Source organism: Thamnophis elegans, chromosome 3, assembly GCF_009769535.1.
Source record: "Thamnophis elegans isolate rThaEle1 chromosome 3, rThaEle1.pri, whole genome shotgun sequence".
Classification (NCBI taxonomy): Eukaryota; Metazoa; Chordata; class Lepidosauria; order Squamata; family Colubridae; genus Thamnophis; species Thamnophis elegans.
This window is the reverse complement of record NC_045543.1, coordinates 118,165,359-118,192,928: the sequence shown is the minus strand read 5'-3', so window position 1 is coordinate 118,192,928 and position 27,570 is coordinate 118,165,359. Positions and strand designations below refer to the sequence as shown.

General features: G+C 34.7%; 2 protein-coding genes across 2 annotated transcripts; one reads left to right on the top strand and one right to left on the bottom strand.

The window, feature by feature from the left end:
• Positions 1–1,685: 1,685 nt before the first annotated feature.
• On the bottom strand, positions 1,686–11,232 carry CENPK (centromere protein K). Its single transcript, XM_032213692.1, is given in 13 exon segments — positions 1,686–1,947; positions 1,950–2,064; positions 3,321–3,374; positions 4,764–4,804; positions 4,807–4,892; positions 5,365–5,463; positions 5,543–5,567; positions 5,570–5,624; positions 6,902–6,948; positions 8,721–8,793; positions 9,368–9,424; positions 9,948–10,073; positions 11,034–11,232. Coding segments are annotated over 13 exon segments (927 nt in total). The 5' UTR covers positions 11,142–11,232; the 3' UTR covers positions 1,686–1,906.
• Positions 11,193–27,034, top strand: PPWD1 (peptidylprolyl isomerase domain and WD repeat containing 1). The gene is given in 14 exon segments (XM_032213691.1): positions 11,193–11,452; positions 12,905–13,007; positions 13,477–13,577; positions 14,117–14,237; positions 14,939–15,386; positions 16,472–16,662; positions 18,218–18,411; positions 19,003–19,183; positions 20,547–20,565; positions 20,567–20,629; position 22,044; positions 23,593–23,774; positions 25,379–25,466; positions 25,469–27,034. Coding segments are annotated over 14 exon segments (1,956 nt in total). The 5' UTR covers positions 11,193–11,241; the 3' UTR covers positions 25,522–27,034.
• Positions 27,035–27,570: the final 536 nt, after the last annotated feature.

The window sequence follows — 27,570 nt, the reverse complement described above, 5'->3', positions numbered from 1 at the left end:
TTTCGGCTACCTTGGGTGACTTGGAGCTGTGATTAACCTCATAGCAGCTGCTACTGATGGTAATCTGATAAATATCATATAACAAGCATCACAGGAAAGATGAAGCAGAAAGCCAGAAGTAACTTGATGGAAAGTAGTTTAAAAAGTTTAATACATTAAGAAAGGACTAAAACATCTTGTTTAAATAACTAGAACCCAATAAATTCCAAGAGCCCACTATAATGTTAAAGCTTCTTGAAGTGTGTGGCCTTTATAAAATGGGTTGCTTGAAAGAAAAGGACTCTACAGTAGATACATTATCTATTAACTACCTGCGCTGGCGTGACATTTTACTGCAAGACTTTAAACAAGTATACACAATGCATAAAATATTACTTCAAAGATATATAAAGATAATAAAGTAATATTCTATGAAAAATGGAAGATATACAATAATGAATTTGCTGAACTACATATTAATACCGGTAGGAATATCTTTAAAAATGATCAAGCCTTAAACCAATTGAAAAGCAGCAATGTTCTCATGAGTTACAGCTAAAATGACATTGTATCCTTGCTTACTCTCACATATATTAAATACTATATAATATATGTCTAGCTTCTGGTTTTCCATCCTTTATTTATACTGATTCCTATTTTGCACTATTGATGCTGATTGTTTATCAGAAGAGATATGTGCATTGACTACAAAATTACATTTAGGGATGTCCTAATTCAGAACTTCAAGAATTTCTGCTGAAATTGTTTGTCATGATCTTTTGAGGGCTAAACTAGAAGCATGTATAGATGAGAGTAAATAAGGTCAGGCTGGTGGCTTTGATTATGGCCACCATCTTGGCTTTTCAAAATCTCTACTGTGAATAATACTATAATATTTGTAAAAGACATATTGTGTATTTTTTAAAACATACTTTTCCCTCAGACAATTTAGGTGAGTGTTTTTCACCTAATCAACATGGCTGGCTAGGGAATTTGGGGAGTTAAAGTCCATCTAAAAATTACTGAGGTTGAGAAACACTGCTTTCAATATTAGTACCCGAGTCCTCGACTTACAATCATTTGTTTAATGAATGTTCAAGATTACAGCAACACTGAAAAAAGTGACTTATGACTGGTTTTCACACTTACAACTGTTGCAGCATCCCTATAGTCAGTGATTAAAATCTGGGCCTTTGGTAACTGGCATGTATTATGACAGTTGCACTGTCCAGGAGTCATGCAATTACTATATGGAACCTTCCCAGCCAGCTTTTGACAAGCAAAGTCAATGGGGGATGCCAAATTTGCTTAATGAAATTATTGACTTAACAACTGCAGTGATTCACTTAACTACAGCAAAATGTTGTAACTTAGGGAAAAACTCACTTAACAACTGCCCTGCCTTCCATCAGAAATTTGGGGATCAATTGTGGTCATAACTCGAGGACTACCTGTATTCTATTACATTTTCCATTATAAATGTTTTTTAAATACATTACCAATGGATGAAAACGTTGCATGAAGGCAGATACTTTTCATCTGAATTTAAAGTTTAATGACATCTCCCTGTCTTTTTTTCATATATTTTCTTACAGAATCATGCCTATCATTTAGAAGTCAACAATTTTATTCCTCCCACCATTTCTTTTGACATCGGAATGACAGAATAGGAAAGCTAGTCAACCACTTGTCTAAAATAATCCTTTAATCTGATCTAACAAGCCAAGTTTTAGAATACAAGCATAATTTACTAACATCAGTAAAACATAAAAGGAATTGTGACAATCACAACTTTTAAAAAATGGTCTATAGAACTATTGTAGGAGTGTGCCTGAAAACATGAAGGATTTTAACTTAATAATATCTTCTCAGATTCCAGGTTTTTTAGTTCTGTTCTTCTGAATAACCTTCATCTTAAAATATCTTGCTATTGGTGAAAATTTTCCAGACGTATCTTGCTTGGATCTTCGGGTGTCTCAACGCAATCCCGTATCTCAGTAGAAGCTCAATGTAAGGTGACCAAAATGAATCATTGATTGTTAAATATGGATCATGTGGAGTGTTTACCAGTTTATTGATGAGATTCTGGAAATAGAATGTATTGAAATATGTCAGATTTTAGTCCTCACAATATGAGATTGAGATGAAAAATTTATTTGAATGAAATATTTTCCAATGTATGTTGTATAGAATGAAAGCCATTTTATATTTCTTATTGTATTTTGAATGTTTTCAGTCCATCATTTCTTATCGCACTGAATTAATCCCTGATGATTGACCTTATACATGATTTCCAATTTTAAGTAGCCAGTTTTAAGACCAAATCACAATTAACCTGGATAGTCCATTAACTTTGAGTTTTAGAGCTGATTTGCACATCAAACTAAGTAGCTTGATTCTTCCTAGTTTAGCAAGTGGAATGTCGGTAAAGTAGATTAGACTAAGAAAAAGATAGAGTAGGCCTAAAGCTACTTTATTAGAACAGCTCTAGATATAGTCTTCCCTCACAGCAATTGGAGTTGACAACTGTTGCTAAGCGATGCGGTCATGAATTGAAACAACACATGACCACACCAACATATTTCCAGTGCAGTTAAGTAAATCAGCCAGTTGTTAAGCACATCATGTGATCAAAACTTGCAACTTCCCGCAAGCACCCCCTCTGACTTCGTTGGAAGCGGTCTATAAAACTTGCAAATGGTGATCATGTGAGTGCAAGACACTGTACAATATGAATGCACATTGTAAATATGCACCATTTGCCAAGTGCCCTAATTGTGATCACGCTACCATGGAGATGATGCAGTGACTGCAACTTGAAGGACCAGTTGTAAATCTCCTATTTCAGTGCTGTAACTTTGAACGGTTGCTGAATGAGCAGTCACTATTAGTAAGCATTTTAGCTTTAAAGAATAGGTAGCAATGATAAAAATGTAAAAAGATGTATCACTAAATTGGGTCTGAAGTAAAGCTTCAGTTTAGTTACTATGTTTTCAAATGCAATCTCATTTTCAATTGGAACTAAATTTAATAAAATTCACTTCAAATAGACTATATGCAATAGCACAGACAGTACTGTATTATTTATTATTTTTCAGTTGAAACACATTTATGCCTGAAAAGTATTAATGAGCACTAAACGAGATGTCTATCGAAATACTATTAAGTATGAAAAATGAGTTCCCTATCCGTTTGAAATGAAAAGAAATGATAAGGAGAGATTCCATGATATGTTTGGATACAAAAACTCAACATTCTAAGACAGTAATCATTAATCTGTAATTCAGCTATGTTGAACTATAGTTACCAGCACTGTTAATCAACAGTCCTAACTTTCCTACCTCTAAAATTTCATGTAATGATATGAGCTGCACATCTTCCTCTTTTGATGAATGCTAGAGAAAGTAAAAGACAAGATCTTTTTATAAGTGAGATGCATGTTTATAAAGAAAAACAGCATTTCAATTATAGTTATGAATGTATATTTAGAATGCATTCATCTTCCTTTAGACTTAAAATTGCATTTATCTACAACCAGTCGTACCAGAAGTGAATGAGAATGCGTGCCACATTTTAAAGAAATATTTTATGAAGAAAAGATATCCTTTTTTATATGGTCACATAATATACTATGCAAAATGTTTAAAAGAGGTGCATTGCAATACATAGAAATTGTTAATATAGTCACGTCGATTGGGAATCATTTTTGGCTGTCTCTGCATGCATATGCATACATTGCTTTACTTTCAGGAATGAAGAGCTGGGATTCAAAGATTCAATATAAAGAGATCTGAGATCACAAGCTTTTATTTATGATAATTATTTATGATAATGGATTGAGAAACAGGCTCTGTATACTGTCATGGATCTATTTCTCCCCCTCCCCCCAATGAATATTTAATATTTAAGACTTCTATAGTATACATGGATATTTTATTAACCATATAGCATGCCTGTCAAAGAAATATACATTTACCTATAGTTTTCTATCAATCAGATAATAGATTACAAAAAAAACCCTAGCTCTTTAAAAAGCAAAAATTCAAAGGTTATCAACCTCTCTCAAAATATATTATAGAAATTTGTTTCTACCCTAAGTACCCCTGAAATAGACTCTCAGAGTCTATGCATATCAGACTTATGCAGCTGGCTTTGAATAAAAATTTGCTGAGCTTTGCAAGGAACCTCTGAATCTACAACACATTTTCCTACATTTCCGCTACTCACTCTGAGAGCCTGTAAGACTCACTATTGATGTATAACATTAACATAGTAGGAGCTGCACTGGTTACCACCTTGTCTAGGTGCAATTCAAGCTACTGGTTATCACTATTTAGTCTATGTGGCTTGGAACCAGATAGTATCTTAGTATCTTTTGAGTTGGCTTGTTTTGTGTAGAATCTGCAAATCTATTGCATGCATAGTGATTGATGAGCTTTCCTCCCAATTAAGATGTGCAACTGAAGGGGGCATTCTCTGCAGGAGGTCCAATCTTTTAGAACAGCTTGTATTCAGAAGTGAAAATGGCACCTTTCCCCCCAATTTTCCATGAGATTGTTAAAAGCGCCTTCGGATTTTAGGGAACACTATAGAATAAAGAGTTAAGTTAGGAATGTGGCGCCATCTACTGTACTATTGTATTGTCAACATATTATGTTTATTATTGTATTTTTATACTATATGCAGTACTTCAATCTATTGAAACTGAAAAGGTATATGACTGTCATAAATAAATAAATAAGTATCAAAAGCAACATTTTAATATGAAATGCAAATAAACCTGCCCTTTTCTTTTTTGCAGTTCCACTATTTTCAGGAAGTGGGAATGTTCGTCAAGGAAATCTCCCAATGCATTCAAAATTTCTTCCTTATAAGCTTTTATTTTCAGCATTTTAGCTTTCAGTTCCTGAAGGCTCTAAGATATAAAAAAGATTAAGGTTTATGAGCTTTCTAAATATTAGTGGTAATAATTTTATAAACATGTGCTTATAACAAAACACAGAATTGTTGTATTACAGGATAGGTAGCATAGACATTTAATAAATAAATCACAATGCAATTAAATAAATCAATAATTAACAACGTCTTTGTAGCAACTTTTCTACATTCAAATTAATAGGGAAGATGGAAAGTCCAAATATCATAGCAGAATTACACTGTAAAAATAGCCAACAAATGTCATAACTCATGAAGATATGTTTAGGATGAAAATTTTGAGAATAACCCAATGTTATAGATTAAGGTGTAAATGCTTGACAAAAGCATAATTCTAGATTTAGTTTGGGTTTGAATGATAGTCAGTTATTAATGACATGGATGTTAATACTCAATTATCCAAAGAATTTGACAATACAATTTGCTTTATCTTAAATTAAGTTGGAATACCGTTTTTCAGAAAAATGTACCACATGATTGTTCATTTTTTCCATTGTTTGGCTGAGACATTCTATAAGCTGTTCCTGTTCCTCCAGCCATTTCTGTTCCCTTTGAAGATAATGTGAGAAGCATAAATAGCTAGTTCAGATTTTTCAGAACTGTAAAACAATTTCAGCACAATCTATACCTTATAAAATCTTCTTTTAGTTTTTGTTCTTTGCATTAACTGTTGATAGTACCAGTTCAAGTTCGTGGTCTAATTTCTGCAACTAAAAACAAAATAATTGTATTTTCAAATCATTATGCTATCAAAATCTTTTTCCAGTATTGAATTCTTTGTTTAGATGCTCTCTGTGATATATACTAGGCTTATACTTCAAACTTACAGATTCTAAATTGAAAATGGAAGAAATTATACCCATAGAGAGAATGGATACTTTTTAAAAATTATTTCTGTCTGGTATTCTGAGATACATTATTGACTTTTTAAAGATAAATACTGTGATTTAATTCAGGATAAATATTGTGTGATTTTTATTTTATGAATCCATAGCCAAATGAAATAATGAACAATAACATAATAAAATCATAGCCAGTTCTTTCTGAATGAGGGACTGAGGCAGTAAAACCATCATGATATCTGTAAAAGGCAATGGACACAATGGGCGTGGAAGGTAGAGTTATTGACTGAAGAGCAAGTCTGGTGTCTGTATACTATCTACTCCTTGGGCTTAGTTATAAGCTGAATGCCATGTCAACTAACTTAGGGGTGCTAATTATTGGACTCTGTTCAAGAACAATGGGCTAACTTGGTTTGCTGAGACTAGAATGGATACAATCTCTCTAGGTATTTGAACTGACAAATCATGAGCAGCACCAAGCTTTACTTTCAGAACAGATATCTTGAGCGGCGAGCAGTTGACCAGCTTGATTGTTGCTACCTATCAGGTTTCTCTGAGCATGGCAGTGATGAGTCACACTCACTCACTATGTCACACATACACACACCCCAACATAAACACACATTTATAGCTTGTCTTGGAGAAGACTTAAAGAAACAGGTCAATGAGATCACAATCTTTATTGTGGATTAACAACTAATTGCCCAACACAGCAAAAAGATAGCAGGCATTTAAAATTGCTGTACAAGTAACTCTGCAGGCATAATATCCCTGCAACTTTTCTTATATGACACCCTAGTGAGCAATGTAAACAGTTGCTTCAAGTGGACAGCAAAAATAGAATTTTATTTCAAATTCAACATCCTGACTTTAATCATAATTACAATTTCTTAACCTGCTACCCATATGTTGGACTTTATCTACAATCCTATATTAAGATGATCGAAATTTTCTAGATCCATCTTAACACACTCCAATTACTTAATTCTAATTGATTTTTTTACCACATCACATAGTATACAGCAATTTGTTTAAACAAGTGTTCATAGTGGACTGCTTTTCAGGGAAACTTAGCCATAGGTTCCTATAATTATTCCTAAAATTATAATTTTATAAAGTTGCAGCCATCTCATTAACATACATACCTGTTCTCTTCCTAATTCTACTAGGACATCTGGATTTGTAGTAATTACTGAAAAAGAAAATATGTCAGATTTTAAAAAATGTTTTTGAAACTTATTTATCTGTCTGTCTACCTATCCAACCAACTATGCATCCCTCCAGTCAGTGTTGACTCCCGTGTCTGCCTCTAGTTATGGCGATTTTCTTAGAAAGTTTTTTTTCCGAAATGGCTTGCCACTGCCTGCTTCATAAGCAGAAAAGAGGGTGACTGGCCTAAGGTCATCCAGTTGACTTTGTGACTAAAGCAGGCCTAAAACTCTTAATTTCTACTCTGGTGTCTTAACAATTCTACCAAAATATTATACTCTGATTGAATCAATTTGGGTTCCCAATTTTTTTTCTACTGGTTCGCTCATGCGTGCGCGCTTGCAACTCTCTGTTCATGCACAGAAGTGTCCAGGTGGGAGGGCGGAGCCTCTCCCCGCTGCTAGTATCGGTTTGCCTGATCCAGGCTGAACTGGGAGCAACCCACCTCTGGCTATAACAAGTTTCTGCATTTTGAAACACAAGGTTATTAGTAAAGGAAGAGTATGTATCACTCATTATAACTTTAAGTAAATGAAAGTAATGAAAAATCATTCATGGGAAGTGTTTTATTACTCATTATTTTCTTTCAGGATTGATTATGAAAAAATATACTGTTGTTGGGAAACATCATCTAAGAGGATTTTTCTTTCTATCAAAAGCTTGGAAAGAGTCAAGTGGAAGAAACAGACAATCAATCATCTTTGATCACTCCTTGTTATTATCCAAAGATCTTGCTATACTTGCCAGAAAGTTCTGATAATAGTGACTATCTGTTTGGAAACATCTCAAGCTGACTATACTGGTTTGATTTTAAAATCCTAAATGGCACAGGACCACATTATTTAAAGGCTTGCCTGTTCCCAATTACATATATCTATCTCACCAGTCACACTCTGTAGTATCAATTCATGGAAGGTGAGATTAGCCCTTTCCTTATTAACCTTCTGGAAAGCCCTTGAAACACATATTTTCACCAGCCTGTGGGATCCCAAGGAGACCCTACAATGTAGCTGGATGACATTAAGTAATGTTTGTTCTCTTGTCTTTTGAGTTTTGATTATTTATTTTATAGGTTTACATTATTTTATTTTTATTGTTTGTCATTTATTACAGTTTTTCTGTCCTATATATATACTGCACAGAATCACATGTTACTTAGACAGCTATATAATATGCTAAATAAAAAATAAATATTGTAATCTGTTTCATACAAATATGCTTGTTAGAAAAGACATGAAAGGAAAGGAAAAGAATCCAACTGCTCAGCTTAAATTCTCTTGTTGATTACAGATAATTTAAAACTCAAAAATAAGATGTCAGAATAGTAAAATACCATCAAAAGTAGCAGAAAAATGAAACAGCTTCCACTTTAGTTCAGAAAAGGTTATTGAATACAAGACATGGCTGGGGAAAGGAGACTATTACTGAGAGTGTTATCAATGTCAGTGTACTATTCACTGCTAACAAAAACAAAAATAGAGAATTGATTTCCAAAGGATATAAGAATAGTAAGGAATAGTGTCTTAAATTTGTTCATCCAAGAAAGAAAAGGAGACGTGAAATAAAGAGAATCTATATGATATAATTCATATTTTATTTATTAAATTTATTGGCCAACATATGGTAAAGCAGAAAAGCTGTGGCACTAATTTAGTACAATTATTATATTCTATAAAAGGTACAATTGTATATTCTATACTTCAGATTTTATAATTTTGTTTATAATTCAATCTCAATCCAAGTAAAAAAACTTACTTTCTGGTTCTCTTTTTTGCCATTGATTAAATTCAGCCGACAGAGCCTTGAATCGTTTAGTTAACAATGAAAGCTGTCAAACATGGAAAAATGTAAACATTATCTCAATATGTATGTATGCATGTATATATTATTTATTAAAGAAATTTGTAGGTCACCCATCTCTCTATCAAACAATATACAGTGCTTGAAATAAAGTTTCAAAACTACCCCAGTTGAAGCAGAGACTGAAAAGTATAATTTTCCCCATGATATTTCTTTTATGCAAGAGCTCAAGACAGCATACATAGTACTCCCTCTTTTTGCTTTTTTTCTCATGATGAATACCTTGTAAGGTAGGTTGGACTATAAGAGTCCTAAGTCACACAATGTTTTGTGGACGGTAATGGATCAAAACTTCCTGCTGGTAATCCAACACCTACTCTATCATACCATGCTGTCAATGTATTATACTGTGAAGTTCCATGTTAACCAATGAAACAAATTTTGCAAAATTTCCTCAGTAATTTACCAATTTGCATCAATGGTAAATTCAATCCCAATTGTCCTACTTTCTGACATTTCTTGAGTAACAGAAATCCCATCTCCCCAATTAGCCTTTTGACAAGGTTTCATTGCTTAGAAAACTTCTGAAACTTTACTCTTACCTTGAGATCTGAATCTGGAAGAGTTTCAACACTTTGAAGAGATAATTTGGTATGGCACTTCAAAGAGGAAAAGGATATAAAAATTAAATGTAAGCTTATAGTAATAAAGCCACATCAATTTTAACAGCACCACAAACAGTGTATATTTTCTGTACTGTTTGCTGCAAGGAGGCAAATTGCTGGGAGGCAGAGGCAGATTCCCCTCCCCTTTTTTCCCCTCCCCTCCTCTCTTATATTTCAGAATGTTTTATACTCCAAAAATATGATAAATCCATTTATATTATATAATGTTTATAGTTTTAAAAATATTCCTAATATTAAAATAACTTTAAGATACAATCAACTTCTATTTATAATTTATTCTATGCCATTATAATGGGAGAACTAATACTATGATTATATTTTCCAAAAGGTTTTTTGGGAATGTTTATTTGTATCTTAAAGTTAATGATTTTATGTAATGATAGTAAAGTTCATCTTTCTGCTTAAGCTGAGGGAAGGAAAACAAGGAAATTAATAGCAAATATTCAGATGCATAGCTTCACTTATGTCATAAATACATGCAATTATTGCCTATTACCTCCTCCACTTGTTTCCATATTTCTTCACATTCTTCTATGAGTTGTTCTTTGGAATTTTCTGAATCTAATAACATGCTAGATACATCTTGCTCATCTGAAGAAAAGTTCTTGGCAAGTTTCTCAGCCTAGGAACAGTATTATTTGTATTTATTGCTGACATAAAAGGAGCTTGTAAGTAAAAGCAGGACATAAAACAGTTTAAGCAAAACCAGCATATACGCATCAACAGTTGATACCTAAACATTTTTTTTACTATATAACGTTCTTTTAAGATTTTTTTTTTAAACCCAGGTACAAAAAAAGCTCTAAAGAAGATATCAGGGTACTGACATTGAGTCTTTATTGATTAGCCCTTGGGCCATATCAAAGTGCAAAGTTCCAGAAACAAATTATTACTAAAATTTGATAAAAGCAATTTAAAATGTAATTAGAATAAAATACAATTTACAATGTAATTGGAATAAAATACAGTCTAAAATGAAATTGGAATCAAATACAATAATTTAAGATATGGATAAAATATGATAAGGTTATATTTTGGGGTCACCCCTGCAATCTACCCCAATCAGTCCCACATATGCAACTCTCAACTGAACTATTTTGTTTAAGTACTGTACTGTGCTGTGTTCAATGTTATTTTGTTTCTGGAACTTTGCACTTTGGTATGGCCCAAGGGATAATCAATAAAGACTTAATGTCAATACCCTGATACTCTAAAGAAGATATTACAAAGAAAAATATAATTAATTATAAACAGTGCTACTGAGGTCCTTTAGAGCAGGGATTAAGACCTACCAGCTGACTCATAGCTCCCCCGCAGGGCTGTCAAATGTTGTTCAGCCACATCTGGAAGACCACACATTCCCCTAACCCTCCCGGACAGACAGCCGTTTCTCAATTCTGTTTCCCTCTTTTCAATGAAACGGACGGAGGCGTTGGTGCCTCTCCACCGTTGCTCTATATAGGAGGTAGTGACCCTCTGAGAGCTGTATGCAACTACCGGTAGATTTCATTTTAATGTAAGTTACGTTATTCTAAGTCTAAGTCTTCTACCCGGAGATGCACCGCCTCCCATCCGACATTACCATAGCAATAGCTCCGCTCCTTCCTTCTGGTCCCCTTTCGCCCCGCGGGGAGCTCCGACACTCGAGGACGTCCTCTCGCGTCCAAATCCGCGCGGGCTGCGTTCCCATTGGCCGCTCGAAAGGAGAGCGGGCGAAGACGTAAGTGCGTCACGACGGGGATGGCTCTCGGATGGCCCTCGTCGATTTACGTCGGGTGACGTAAGACAACATGGCGTCGGCGGAATGTGCTCGCAAAAGAAGGGTTCGAGAAGAAGAGAAGGAGGAAGAGGAGCATGAGGAGGAGAAGGAAGAAGAAGAGGAGAAGAAGAAGGAGGAGGTGTCTGAAAAACATGAAGGGTCTGAGGAGGAAGGAGATAAAGACCAAGAGCGTTGGGTTGGGCCCCTACCTGGGGAGGCTGTGCAGGCGAAAAAGAGAAGAGGTAAAGGAGGACCAGGGACCAAGCCACTTGGTTGAGTTGAGAGGCTGTAGAAATTGAATAAATAAATAAAAATAAAGTAATAATGATGGGATAAAAATCTGATCAATTCCAAAAAAAAAATTAGTCCGGAAGATTCAAGAGCGGAGAAGTACCTAGAGCCCCGTCAATCCTGACACTGATTCCAGACACACTTTCTCGGGGAATCCTACTGCGATTAATGTTATTATGTTAATGCCAAGTACAGATTTGAAAGATTGCAACCCAAGTCTAATCCTGCTGGGTTTTCTAATCATTGTGTCTAAATCACAAGTTCCCACTCGCACAAATTGATTTAGGGCAATTTTTCTCAGTGATGACTTTCAGATCTATGGATTAAATTGATGTCTACTTCCTGGATGTGGCAACTGTATCTGCACACTTGTATCTATACACTTGTACCTATAAACCTTTAGGTTTCACAAGGTTAAATCCACTATAGACACACACATATTATGACATTTGTCAGTATTAGTCCTATTATCAAGATTACTATGTACTCTTATTATGAACAGTTTGAGGTTATTTTTCCCACTGACTCCACTGGGTGTTATTTGGTTTGTTAGTAAATGGGCCAACACTTTTGATTGGTTTTAGGACTTGTTTAGATTTTTTTTGTATCTTATTGTATATTGAGAACACCCAACCACTCCATGTGATTAGCTTGTTCACTGTGAAATTCCACAATGCTATTAACTCTTCTACATGTCCTATTAAATACAATTTGTATTACCCCTACTTATCCTTTCCCTTTTTAAACTGATATCAGATTGTTAAATTAATTACCAGAGTGCCCAAACTCATCATATTTTTCTTATAAAAGTTTGTTTGCTTATTTATTAAATTTGTAAGGTTCTCAGACTTCCTAGCAACTTAGGTGGTTTACAATATTAAAAATAAATTAACAATAATGGAAAGAAATACTAAGTCTTCTAGGCAAAATGAAGCCAACACATCTTAACATACAGTATATCCATCATGGATTCACCATCCAATCTAACCCAAAGGCTTCCCTGGGGGTAGGGGCAATTTAAAGGCTTCATTTAAATAGGTCAGTTGGGGGTCATATAAATTTCTGGAAGAATGCTTTTCCAAAGGAATTGTGACATTTTGTGGGTCCCATTAAGTTGTGAAAAAATAGGCAGGAATGTTATGTATGCTTGCTACCTTGAATTGAGCAAAATACATTTTAAAAAGCAAGATAAAAATAATCATCCTAAAAATGAATTAGAATGGAAGGATTTCAGCCATGTGATCCTACACATATTTCCTTGTTTGTACAGTGTTTAAATTATACATATCTCTAGCTGTGTGTTCTATTATTTTGCATTGCTCTGACTAAAAGTCTTGTTAAATTTTGCTTTAAATCAAATCTAAGTGAAGCATTTTCATTAAAAATGTTTATTTTTTTCATAGTTCTTGAGTTTGAACATGTCTACCTGGATAATCTTCCCAGTGCTTCAATGTATGAACGTAGTTATATGCACAGAGACGTTATCACTCATGTAGTATGTTCTAAGTAAGTCTAATTGTTTTTACTAATGTAATGTTACATTGTATATCTCTTTCACAAAGTGTTTTTTGCTTAAAAGTTACCTTAGATGTACAATTTAGCTTCATTGTGGTTAGCTGAATCCTGCTTCAAATTCTATGGAAAGGTTTTCTGAATTGTGCTCTAGAATTCTTCTTTGGGGTAAATCCACATCATAATCCAGAGTTCCAAGCTCAGTAGAAGGCTTAATCCAAATTGTGTGACATATTTGGGTTCTCAAATATGAAATATGAGAGAAACAAGGCTTCTCTCAAAAATGGTACCTTGCACTCCTTTTCTTTTGTCCTAGATCCTTGCTCAAGTTTTACAATTTTATCATACTAAGATCTGAAGCGTGTCTTAAACATCAGTGTGTAAAACTAGGGAAGTAAAACACCTAGTGCATTGGAATCTTTAGATCTAGGCCTTTATTTCTTTCATATGATTGTATTTGCAGAACAGATTTCATAATAACAGCCAGCCATGATGGACATGTCAAATTCTGGAAGAAGGTAGAAGAAGGAATTGAATTTGTTAAACATTTTCGTAGCCATTTAGGTAAATTATTGTGTATCTGTATAGTATAATTTTATATTGCCTATTTTTCTTTCTTTGTTCTTAAATATACATTTTCAATATTAAATGTTATTATAGAGATACGTGTCAGTCTTAACTAATTTTAAGCTTTTTGTTGGATAACAGTCTGTCTCTTGAGTCACATTATTCAGCAGAAGCAGGTAAAAATTAATAGCAATTCTAGTAAGGGATTGGAAATATTACATTCTGCAAAATACAGACATCTGAGAATTTTCTTTTGAATGTCTCAGAATTATAAAGAAGCACTTCTGAAAATTGGTTTTCCAGGACTGTGTTTGAAGCCATGCTGTGATGTCAGAAAATTACTGTGGCCCTCAAATCTCCGTGTATTGGATACTTACCATATAGCAATATCCTACAAAGATCTATTCAAAAGTTTAATAGGAAGAGATAGTTTTTATAGAATTATAGCCATCTTTGAATGTTTATGATACAACTCATTTTTAATCATTTTGTTCAAACATTTTCTTAAATGAAAGTTATTTTTTTAACCTCAATAGGTGTTATCGAAGGCATTGCAACTAGCTCAGAAGGGGCGCTGTTCTGCTCTGTTGGGGATGATAAAGCAATGAAAGTTTTTGATGTGGTGAACTTTGACATGATCAACATGTTGAAACTTGGGTAAATCACTTAATATTTTCAATTATAGTGGTTTGATTGCCAACTGTTTTAATATATTTTTGCCTAAAATGTCATTAGAAATTGATGGATGACTAAGTGATGATTGATAAATTAACTTTTTTCAGTGTGTCAGATTGCACAAAATCAGAGGCAATATATTGTTACTATGGATTTAATTAGTCATTTATGGTAATCAAAGCATTAAAGTAGGTTTAATTTCTTGCATGCTTCTGCCAGTGGAAGGGAAAAAGCTATATATAGTTGTGCATTTTAGGAAACATCAAAAACAGAGATGCTTACTTTGGTGAGTATCTATGGAGATTTTCAGTCATTCGGGCCATGGTTGTCCCAAACCTGCTTTTTTCAGTGGCAAGTGGGCTTTCTGGTTTTTCTTTGAAGATGTTTTGCTTCTCACCCAAGAAGTTTCTTCCAGCTCTGACTGGATGGGGACTTTACTTTGATGAGCTTTACCAGCACGTCTGAATATCTCCAGAGTTGGACTGCTTTAAGGATAAAACGAATAGTAGGATATGCATTGAATGATTTAGTAACTAATAAATATTATTACTAATGAGGCTGTAGTGTATTGTACTTTAGAAATACGTTAATTTTTTCTGTACATTTTGATCCTTTTAGTTTTTAAAATTTGTTTTGGAATGTTAAAAAGAGTCCTAATATTATGTCCATCTCATTCATTCTAGCTACCATCCGGGCCAGTGTGAGTGGGTCTATTGCCCCGGAGATGCTATCTCTTCAGTTGCAGCATCTGAAAAGAGTACTGGAAAAATATTTATATATGATGGTCGAGGCAATAATCAACCGCTTCACATTTTTGATAAACTACATACATCCCCTCTTACTCAGATACGACTGAATTCTGTTTTTAAAATCATAGTATCTTCTGACAAGTCTGGAATGATTGAATATTGGACTGGTCCTTCCCATGAATATAAATTTCCTAAAAATGTGAACTGGGAATATAAAACAGACACTGATTTATATGAATTTGCTAAATGTAAATCCTACCTAACCAGTATGAGTTTCTCCTCTGATGGCAAAAAAATGGCTACTATTGGCTCTGACAGAAAAGTCCGGATTTTTAGATTCTTAACAGGAAAGCTTATGCGAGTCTTTGATGAATCTTTGAGTGTAAGTATTTTTTTCCTTATATTTATTCACTTTCCAATAGTTTCTTTTAATTCTTTCAGTGATGAGATTATCTGTATTTGATTATAAGAATTCTTTTGTAAGAAATGGATTTTCATTGTCATATTTAGCCTGTAGCAGTTTTGTGTTACTGATATGTTAATAAGAAAATGCCACCATTTGGCTCCATTTTCTTTTTCATATTTTTGAAGTATATGGATTACTAGATTGTAAGTAAAGATTCTAATAACTAATGCTGTTAATATTTAACACTTTGAAACAAACTTTACAGAAAGTTTAAATCATAAAATAATTGGGTTTGATGTAATCTTAGAGAGCATTTAATCCAGCTCAATGCAAAATCTATGCAAAGAGTTTCTTTAAAACATTATTTTCTAAGGGTTTCCCTCCTGCTAAAACAGCTTTAATTCTTTGATTAACTAGAGTAATACAATCCAGTATATGAGCTGATACATAGCAAAATTCAGTAGAAAACAAAATAATCACAACTAATACAGAAATAGTAATTTCACCATCAACTCCCTCCAGAAATTATTAAAATAAAATAGTACTGTCACAATGCTATTACTATGATAGTAATAAGCATACTGATGATAGTTCTTAACTAAATGCCCTTCTAAACAACTCAAGCTTTCTTAAAATTGAAGCCTAATGGGGCCATTTGGACTTCTGTTTGAAGGCTGGTTCATGGGTAGGTGCCACTACTGAGAAACAAGAAACTCAAACTTCCTCCTGGACCTCACATATTATGCAGTTATGAAAAGTCTCACATTAAGTAATTCTATATTTATTCATCTTTAAATATAAAATGTATGTATATTATGCTGAAATTTTCTGCTTCAAGGGCAGTTTGGGGATGTAGTTAATGCCAATAAATAAATGAGTTAACAGTATTGAATTAACAATAATATTTCATAATTAATTTTTTTATATTTATTGTAAGTCATTTTATTGTAGTGTTTATGTAAACAATACAATATCCTTGATGGGCATTAATAAAATGGTTAATATACAGTAGAAAATTCCGGTTTATTACCTTTTCCTTATGGCTAAATGTCATCTTGTAGATGTTTACTGAGCTACAGCAGATGAGACAGCAACTTCCTGATATGGAATTTGGACGACGTATGGCTGTGGAGAGGGAATTGGAAAAGGTGGATGCTGTAAGGTTAATTAACATCATTTTTGATGAAACTGGACATTTTGTGCTCTATGGGACAATGTTGGGAATTAAGGTTATCAACGTGGAAACAAATCGGTAAGTTGAAATTCTGCTTATTTCATTGTAACTAGCATATTTTGTAATGTTAGGAAATTTTTCTAGAGATCTTAAAGCATTCAACCTCAGCGTTCCTATTTTTAACAGTTTTACATTTATGTTTGATATAAATATTCCCTCACATAAACATTGCAAATCAGAATTCTGGTGGATGTTGTCTTATCAAATATAAATGTATACATTTTAAATAATTACTCCAGGATATAGAAAAAAGAACTAAAAAAGAACAAAACACAACAGATTTTTTTTTAAAAATGAAAGTGTATCATGTAAAAAGTTTTTCAGTCATTTTAAACACTTTATTAAACCTTGACCATTTGGAAAATATCAGTCTTTTCATTACACCGATAAAGAGCTGGTTAATAAAAACGTGATCATAGATCATGACTTAAGTTGTTTAAAAATGGTTTACAGTTGTTTAAGTTGTTCCCTTCACCACTGATTTTTGAAAAGTTGGATATTTGATAAATTTATTTAGCCACTCATCTGACATACATTACTCCACGCAGTGAACAAATTATTAAAGAATAGCAGAACAAATAATAAATAACATAAAAAGCATTAAAATATTAAAAACAGTAAAACCATTGAAACCATAAATATAATTTGCAGAAAAGCACAGTCAGTTTTCTCTAACAATATACTATCTTTGAGATTCCATATTCACATTACTGAATACTTAGGCAGATGACAAAGCCATATTTTCAGGTCTTTCTAAAAGGTTATCAAAGTCAGAGCCAATCTGACCTTAGGGGGAATTGTGTTTTGTAAGGGTAGTGATTTAAGAGCTGACCAGCTGCTACGATGATGCACAGATGTACTGATGGGAATGAGTCAGTAAGGTTTTTGGCTCTTATTCCTTTAAGAACCTGTATAATAAGAAGAGACCCTGTTAGCGTGTCTCTCTCTTGCTATGAATGTTCCTCCTTGCTGTAATTTACTGATTGTTTGACTGCTGCCTATAGTACGTGCATGTATAGTATATTATTTTGTAGATAAAAACCTACTATTTATTACAAACCTGTTTGCTGTTATTGCTCCTGGGTTGTCTCACGTAGTAATTTGTGCACACTGATATATTCCAAAAGATGGGTGCCCCTGCAGAAAGGCTCTCCTACTGGATCCTGTCAGATAGCAATAGCAGTTAGCAATAGCAGTTAGACTTATATACCGCTTCATAGGGCTTTCAGCCCTCTCTAAGCGGTTTACAGAGTCAGCATATCGCCCCCAACAATCTGGATCCTCATTTTACCCACCTCGGAAGGATGGAAGGCTGAGTCAACCCTGAGCCGGTGAGATTTGAACAGCCAAACTGCAGCTAACAGTCAGCTGAAGTAGCCTGCAGTGCTGCATTCTAACCACTGCGCCACCTTGGCTCTTTCAACACTCCTTCGTGAATGGGACCCACAACACATCCTTCCTGCCAGTTCTGAGTTAAAGCAATATTTTGCGTTATGTTGTTGATTCAAGAGTAAAGATTGCATGATGAATTAGAAACTTAATGGTGATCCTAGATTTTACTTTCTAAATATAGATGTGTGAGAATCCTAGGTAAACAGGAGAATATCAGAGTCACACAACTGGCTCTGTTCCAGGGAGTGGCAAAGAAACATCGTGCTGCTGTTACCGTTGAGATGAAGGCATCTGACAATCCAGTTCTCCAGAACATCCAAGCAGATCCAACAATAATCTGTACTGCCTTTAAAAAGAACAGATTTTATGTGGTATGTTTTATTTTTTAATTTATTGCTTTATGTATTGCTGTAATTTCTAAGGAAAGCCGAGACTTAATAATAGAACTTATATTGTTATAGCTTATATTGTTGTAGAAATACAACAATGTAAGCACTGTTTTATACTCTCAAATCCAAGTTCTTTTAAACCAAAATTACCGCATTTTATTAAAACTAAGATGTACTTAACCGCATTTTATTAAAACTAAGATGTACTTAACTCAAAGTGATTTCTGGTGACTGCATTCATGCACTTTTCTTGATGGTGATTATCTACATACTAGATGGTGGTGTTGGTGTTGGTGGGGTTGATGATGATGTTAATGATGTGCTATTAAGTCATTGTTGAAAGAGGGAGGGGAAAGATCTGTCTCTGTTTTGATGCTTCAGCTCCTCCAATAGTGAACTCATTGCTACTATAACCAAGTTTGTTCACTTGCTGCCGGTTGTCCTCTTCTCTTTTCTTCTACCTTTCCAAACATTAGAACCTACCGCAGAGATCTAGGTCTTCCCAAAACTGGACAGTTTTAGCTCTGTAAACTTTTAACATCAAGAACAAAACGGATTCCCCTGTCTTGTATTTCAGTTACTAAACGTGAACCAGAAGATACCAAGAGTGCAGATTCTGATAGAGATGTCTTCAATGAGAAACCATCTAAAGAAGAAGTCATGGCGGCCACTCAAGCTGAAGGGCCCAAAAGAGTTTCTGATAGTGCCATTATTCACACAAGCATGGGAGATATTCATGTCAAACTGTTTCCTGTTGAGTACGTATATGAAGACTATTTTAATATACTCCTTTTGTTCCAACCGCACAGCTGCTATCTGGTGTGGCCTATTCATCTGAAAAAACGATTCTCATTGAAAGCTGAGGAAGGTGTTCATTCTGTTTCTCCCCAAACAGGGCACATCTTCATTTGTACACTCTTTTCCCCCTTTGTAAGATAATCAGAATCAAACTTCAACTTTAAAAGAAGGGGAATTGTTCTTATTTTTGTTCTCATATATTGCAAACTACAGGCAAATCTTATAAACAAAAATGAAGAGGCAATGTTAATTAGCACTATGCACAGTTAAATTGATGGCTTCACAAGATGTAACAACAGACAGTGTAATAGAACATGCACACAAATGCATATCTGCCTGGGATGTAATGGGTTGTCCTTTCTCATTCCCTAAAGTGGGATGTCCCTAAAAGCTTAACCACAATTCCTCCACCTCCACATTTCTGGAGACAGCTTGTCTGGGAAATGCAGTTACTAAATAACTGACAAATCTTCTACTTTACTCTGTAGAAGGTGTGGTGGTGACATTTCCCTCTGCCTGCCTTCTTTTGTGCTTCTGTTTGACTGGGACTTAAAAGTTACAATCCTTTCAAAAGGAGACTGGTGATTCTATAAGAATGTATGTCTTTATTGTGTGGATCAAGGAACTAGATGGAAATGGGAAAGTGAAAGGAAGAATGGAAAAAAATGAATGTAATGGTTACCTTCAGTTGCTCTTTTTTCATTCAGAAATATGCACCTGATGCATGCATGTGTGCAATCACACACTCCAACATACAGCCACAGAAGAAAGACAGAATGAAATAGAACGATGCATAACAAAGGCGCCCAAGTATAATTCATTTTCCATAAAATAAAATTCTAATCCTTATTCCACCAGCAGCTGGGATTGTAACAGCTGATTTATCTCAGTTTAAAACAGTTCAGGAAGACATGCTCTTCATTCTCTTCTGAGAGAAGAGGCAAAAGGGAAAAAACAAATAGATCTGGACAATTTTCTAAAATCCCACCGGTAGATGAGTTTTTCCTTTTTTTACTGGCTCTCTAGCATTTGATTTCCTCACAAACTTGATTACACACAAACTTACAGAAGGGGATTTAAACTCTTTAATGTAGGAAACATTGTATTAGTTATGAAGGTGACGCTGATATTGCATTACTTCTGAGTATTAGTGTTTGAGAACACAAGAGTTAGCATTGCTGTTGTTTACAGCCTTTCAACTAGCATTGCTTGTTCATTGTAAATAAAAAAATCCTATGCTAGATTTGGTCAGTGGGGTCCTCTTAAGTCTAAGTGAAAACATTGGGTTACATTCATGTTAACAGGATAACTCTCTGATTGCAGGTGCCCTAAAACAGTAGAAAAACTTCTGTGTACACAGTAGGAATGGTTACTATAATGGACATACCTTCCATCGGATCATAAAGGTAATTGATGGCTATTCATCCCTTTCAGTGTTTATAATATACGTTCATACACTTGGTTCAGTGAAATGGCCAAATTGAGATGCCTTTATTTACATTAGCAAAGTTGCTGTAGCTTAGATTTACGTAGTTAATTTAGCCCTTTACATGTCATAACGAGTTTTGTATTTCTGAAGCAATCTGTGCCATTTTTTAAAATTGTAGTAAAATCCATTTAAAATTTTTGTACAATGTTTATATGAAGTTGATATGTTGCTTTTACTTTATGGATGATTCTAATTTGGGAATCAAGCCATTAGATAAAATGATAATGATTTTTTTAAATAAAATAAAAAAAATTTAAATGAATCTTAAGCTCCATCACTGAAACTGTGTAACTCATGCAGTGAAGTATTTAAACAATTTGAAGGCAGTTACATGTAATCCTAGACCTACAACAGTATATTTAATGACCTTCAAAGTTACAATAGCACTGAAAAATACGACTTATAACTGTTTTTCAGTTACAACCTTTGCAGCATCCCCATGATCATGAGATTAAAATTCAGATGCTTGGCATCTGAATTCATATTTAGGACCACTGTTGTGTTCCAAGGTCATATGATCACTTTTGAGACCTTTCACCAGAAAAGTCAATGGGGAAGCCAGATTCATTTAACAACTTGGGTTTCTAACTTATCAGCTACAATGATTCACTTAATAACTGTGGCAAGAGAAGTCATAAATTGGGGCAAAACTCACTTAACAAATGTCTCAAAGTAATTTAGCCCCAATTGTGGTCATAATATGAGGACTTCCTGTGTATAATTGGAATATGCACACAAGTTTTAATGTCTAGGCAGTCTTGGTCTATGCAGTCCTATGAGATTGGTTGTTTGCTTGAAATCATTCATTACTGAACTGGATAACATCTTCAGTTCAAGTGATGCAAGATTTGCTCTCTGTAAATAGTAGCTTGGTGAGAGTGTAGAGGTTCCCCCCCCCCTTTTTTGGTACTTTATCCTAATTGGGGTGCTATTTTCTGCTTATTTGTCTAGTATTAGTCCTTGCTTATCTCTGTGCTGGCAGCTTAAGAGGATGCTTTTCTGCAGTTTTTGTTTTCTTCCTAGCTTTTTTTATTGTCTCTTTCAAATGGGTGTAAGTATGGTTTATTTCTATGATGGCAGATTTGATGGATGATTTGTCTGGATGCCAGGCTTCTGGGAATTCCTTAGAGTTGATTTAGATGGTTCTGGTAGACTCAATTTCCTAGTTGAAACTATGGTTAAGCTGACAGCGTGGTTTGACTGCCAAGTTAGTTTTCATAAATGTACTCTGCTAGTCTTCTGTTGTCTGTCTTACCTGGTGTTACATTCCTTACACTGTATGTAGATAACTCCTGGGTTTTGTTGTTGTTATTGGGCTACTGAATCTTTAGGGTTTATATGGTACGGTGTTACTGCATGGTTGTAATACCTTGTTGTTCCTGAGACGTTTTTGATGTATGGTAGTTTCTCTTTCCATAGCTTATGTTGTTGTGTTGCAATAGATTGAGTGGTTAGGAACTTTTTTATTGCTACACAGCTCCATTTGTGGGAGGTTAGAGTGTTTTTCAGTAGACTTGTATTTCTCTTTTGCTGTAATATTTCTTCTGATGAGAATATAAAGGAAGGGTTAATGCATTCGCTCTATTTCTCTTGTGGTTTAATTCCTTTAAAGATGTTGTTTCATATGTCTTCTCTGGCTGTGGCTTTTTTATTTCGAGAAACGTGCCATCTGCATACTGGATCCATTCTTTGGTTGCACATGTGGGAGTGCTGTGGTTTCCAGATGCTGCATTGCATTCTCTGGTATACCCCACACTAGCCTGGCACTGATATGCCTAGTTGGGTAACGAAACATCTGCAAGCAAACAACCAAGCTCAGAGAGCACCAAGGACTTCACAATTTAAGCCATGAGCTACATATATTCTCTCTCAAAAGTATTTGGTATGGTTAGTTTTAAAAATACACTTAACAAATGACCTATTGTATTAGAGAAGTAAAGAAGCATCTTGCTATGGAGGAAGCAAAGAATATTTTCCTTCTTTCAATGTTATATTTCATACCTTATCAGATATCCAGGATTGCTTAAAACAGTGTTTCTCAGCCTCTGTAAGTTTAAATATATGGACCTCAACTCCCAGAATTCCCAGGATGTTGGCTGGGGAATTATGAGAGTTAAAAGTCACATATTAAACTTTCAGAGTTTGAGAAATACTGACTTAAAGGACATACTTTTTATGAGCTTGTATTACGAGATTGTATTTTACAACTTTTAACGTGTTGTGAAATCTATGTGACAGTATGTGGTAACTCTAGAGCTGGGGTATCAAACTCAAGGCCTGCGGGCTGGATCTGGCCTATGGGGTGCTTAGATCTGACCCGCAGAGCCTCGCTGGGAAACAACAAATGACCAGCCCCACGGTGCCTCTACCAATGAAATGGGGCTCAGAAGAGCGTGTGCTCTCCCAGGCTCCATTTTTGGCTGTGATAGCCTCCTGCAGCCCTCTGCCAGTGGAAACCCGAGCCCAGGGAGGCTGTCGCTGTCAAAAACGGAGCCTCAATGAGTGATGTCGAGCTGCCATGCCCACCCTAGCCACCACACTCCAGCCCCCTGAAATAAAACACAACTCTGATGCAGCCCTCAATGAAACCGAGTTTGACACCCCTGCTCTAGAGCATAGTTTTTGGAAAGATTTCATAGAGGTTGTACCTGTCACTAACTAGTAATCATGGTACTTCCCATGAATGCCAACTGCTTAGACTCAAGAGTGATTTAATACTTCATTCTGTTTTTTCTACTTGAGAATTTCTCAGAGAGATCTGATTAATCAGTAGGGTATTCTGGTTGGTAAAGAATGGGCATTAAATTGAGGCAGTAGGACTGCTGTTACATGATTAAAATGTTAATGATAACTTAAGACCATATGTTTTGCTCAATGCAGGGTTTTATGATCAGACTGGTGATCCTACTGGCACTGGCATGGGAGGTGAAAGCATCTGGGGAGGAGAATTTGAAGACGAGTTCCACGCAACCTTACGACATGATAGGCCATATACACTTAGTATGGCCAATGCAGGACCAACACTAATGGCTCACAATTTTTTTGTAACCGTAGTACCAACGGTTTAGTAACATGTCAGCTATTTGTCAGTTTTTCAGGTATATTTTGTGGAATGAAGGGCTGCCATGGGCTGTGTGATGTTGCAAACTGAATAGAAGCAGGATTTTATTTTCTAATTATCTTTACCTTATTTTAAGAGTTACTTTGTTGTATCTCAAGAATAAATGTCAATAGAAGTTCTCAATCATCCAGGTCATAGTTGCCACAAAGGTGCTTTTTCCAAAAGACAACCTGACTTCCTTGTTTTTTTTCCTTTGAAAATGTTTTACTTCTCATCCAAAAATAGAATGCGGCCGCGCGAGTGATTGTGGGTGCACCTCGGTTCACCCGCATAACACCTATCCTCCGCGAGCTGCGCTGGCTACCTGTCGATCTCCGGATGCGCTTCAAGGTGCTATTAGTCACCCATAAAGCCCTACATGGCAGTGGATCTGGATACTTGAGAGACCGCCTTCTGCCAATTACATCCCTGCGACCAATAAGATCACATAGATTAGGCCTCCTCCGTATACCATCGGCCAGCCAGTGTCGGCTGGCAACTACAAGGAGGAGGGCCTTCTCAGTAGTAGCCCCGACCCTTTGGAACGAGCTCCCCGTAGAGATTCGCACCCTCGCCACCGTCCAGGCCTTCCGCACAGCCTTGAAGAACTGGCTCGCCCGTCAGGCCTGGGGACAAGGATAATTCCCCTCCCGAATGATGAATGTATGTTGTTTATTATTTTATTATATGTCTTATCTTAATGTCTGTATCTCCCCTTCCCCGATTTTATGTGAGCCGCCCTGAGTCCCCTCAGGGAAAAGGGCGGCCTACAAATATTAATAAATCTCTAAATCTCTCTAAAATAGTATGAATGAGAAACAAAATGTTTTCAAAGAAAAAACAAAACAAAATTCCAGTTGCTTTTTGGAAAAAGCTGTATGTGGCCCTGAGGGCTCATTGCTCACCCTTAATCTAGCTGAAATGAAAACAACTCATGTGAGAGACAGGAAGGATTGAGACAGTTGATCTGAACAGATATTTTAAGAAAGTTTCGTGGACTCTGTATTTTACCTACCAAGTGTGATTAAGGTGCAATTCTGACAGTTTTCCTCAAGCTTTAATAGGAAGAATCTAACCCCTCAAACACAGATTTGCTGTTAACTAGTAAATGAAAGGAACAAGAAATCTGGGCATTTCACCATAAAATTTAAGATTGGAATTGAATCAAATTCTGAGGTGCCCCATGGCACTAAGTAGCATTAATTCAACTGTATTTTTTCACATTTGTTTTGAAATGAAATAATCATATTATACTGAATTGTTATGTTTTATATTGCCATAAGTAGAAATAGAATCCATGTTAATAAAATCAGTCATTTCCCTTAACTGAAGGTGGCATATTTATTTTTTTCTCTATACATGATTCCTATATAGTTTGGGCTATATCTATATTTGCCTGCATGCCTGCCTCCTAGAATGCCAGCCAAGAGGCATTTTCATGTTTATGCATGTTCCCTCAGTTACAGATTATAGGATCAATTTGTCAATATTGATAATTTCAATTATTAATTTTTTAATGTTTCTCTGTTTATTTTCACATGTCAACTAATTACAACCACATAACAGCCATGGCTGGATAATAAGCACAGCGTATTTGGAAGAGTCACTAAAGGAATGGAAGTTGTTCAGAGAATTTCAAATGTGAAAGTGAATCCAAAACAGATAAACCCTATGAAGATGTAAGCATTATTAACATCACTGTGAAATAATAGTAATATTAATTTTTTTAAAAAAAACACCTCAGGGACTTCAGTTATATGGAAATCTTAAGTATTTCTGGCATAAAAAGTTCATAACGGATTTCAGTCATGTCTTCAAAATGCTCTGAAAAATATTTTTAATGTTTTTAATAAAGGTAAAAAAAAACCAACCATATTAAAACAATCATATTTTGTTTCCTGTATATATGTCTTATGTGGATATTAATTGGTTTCTGCTTTTTTGAATGACTTGGCATGGGAAGCACGTGCTATTCCATTTTCATAATGTTATGTTACTATTATGTATGATCTACAGTTGGGGATAAAATATTTTGTTTACAAACAATTCCACTTTGTGAGTTGCAGATGACTTCACAAAAAATTAATTAAAATTAGATATTTCAGATCTGATTAAAAATATTTTAGTAGTGTTTGATGTGTCAAGTAGGATTGGTAGTAAATCAGTTTCATCAAGAGTTGCCCAAACTATAGTTTTAGGTGGAAATCTGAGATCAGTATTTACAAAAACCATAAATTCTTAGTAATAACACTGTGAATTTATTAAATTTGGTAGAGGATTATCTGCATTTTAAATGCAACTCTACTCAACATTCTATCTTATCAGATATCTCCTTTCTATAACCCATTATTTCATTTGTGGGGTGAAAAGATGAGGCAAACTAAAAAGCTAGCACATTTTTATAATCTTTGAATTAGCCCAGTACAATAAATGACAATATAAGATCCTTGTTATAAGAAGACATTAGCTGGGAATGTTAGATATCTTGAGAGGGGTTCTTTATGTCTGTATTTTCAAAGCATGTACAAAAGATGAGACCAAAAAGTGGCTTCAGCATAAGCTAAGCATTCATAATTTTCTAAAGCAAATATTAGATACAACACAGGACCTGGTTCATATGCCACTGTAAACCTAACCAGATTACAATATTACAGCTCAGAATGGGAAGTGAATGGAAAGCTTATTGAATTCGTGTTTATATATAATTATAATGTGGTTCCTACAGCTTTTGACTTAGCAGTATTAGGTAGCGTTCCTTTAAGGATAAATCTGACAAAGCTCTAGCTACTGATCACCAGCTAAGAGGAGAACATGACTGAATCATGCCAGTTTTAAGTTCAGTTCTATTCAATTTAATCAAGAAAGTTTTATACAGAATATCCTGTAAAATCTATTCAGAGGCTCTCCAAACATTGCCAAAATTCCAAGTGAAATTACATTAAATATTCATGATAGGTACAGTACAAGAAAACTTGGCACATGAGACTAAAGATTTATGTCTGTATATCAATTTAAGAAAAACAAATTCTGTAATGTAAAAATTCTATAATTTGAAAAGTACCATGACAATAATAATTCTTTTATGTTGTACTATTATTCTATATTAATTTCTTCTAGCAACTTTTTATTCTTATTTTTCTTCCTTATGTTGATGCTGACTTTTGTTGCTTTCTATTTTTATAATAAAGAATATGGTTTGATTGTGTACTCAGTATTGGAAAATTAAGTAATGTTCCTTTTGAATCAAGGACTTTCTGATTACTTCAGGCACTCATCCATAAATTTTCTTAGCTTTCTATAGAAAGGGTTGCCATTGTCTTTTTCTGAGATTTTTTAAAATTTCAATTTCAAGTCTATAGGGACATATTAGTGATTATCATTTTGATAAATGCCACAGTCAGCTTAATATATGATGGGTTTTTTAACCTGCTCTAAAAGAATTCACCAAGTATTATTTAAACCACACAGAGAAATAGACAGACTCAATTTCTGACAAGAATAAGCTTCAAAGAAGAAACAGTTTGGATGAAATAACTTTATTACTATATTCACTATCACAACTGTTAAATATTTATTTTTGTGAGCTATTTTACATGTATTACAGGTGCAGAAGATGGATATTTTTATGCAATAACTCCTCTTCCTTTGACCTATTCCTGTTAGTAATTAGAAAATAACTCATGGCATAAAGTTATAAGCTACTGTGTAACTGGGTATCGTTGCATATGGTATCATTTTATATATGATACTATATGATA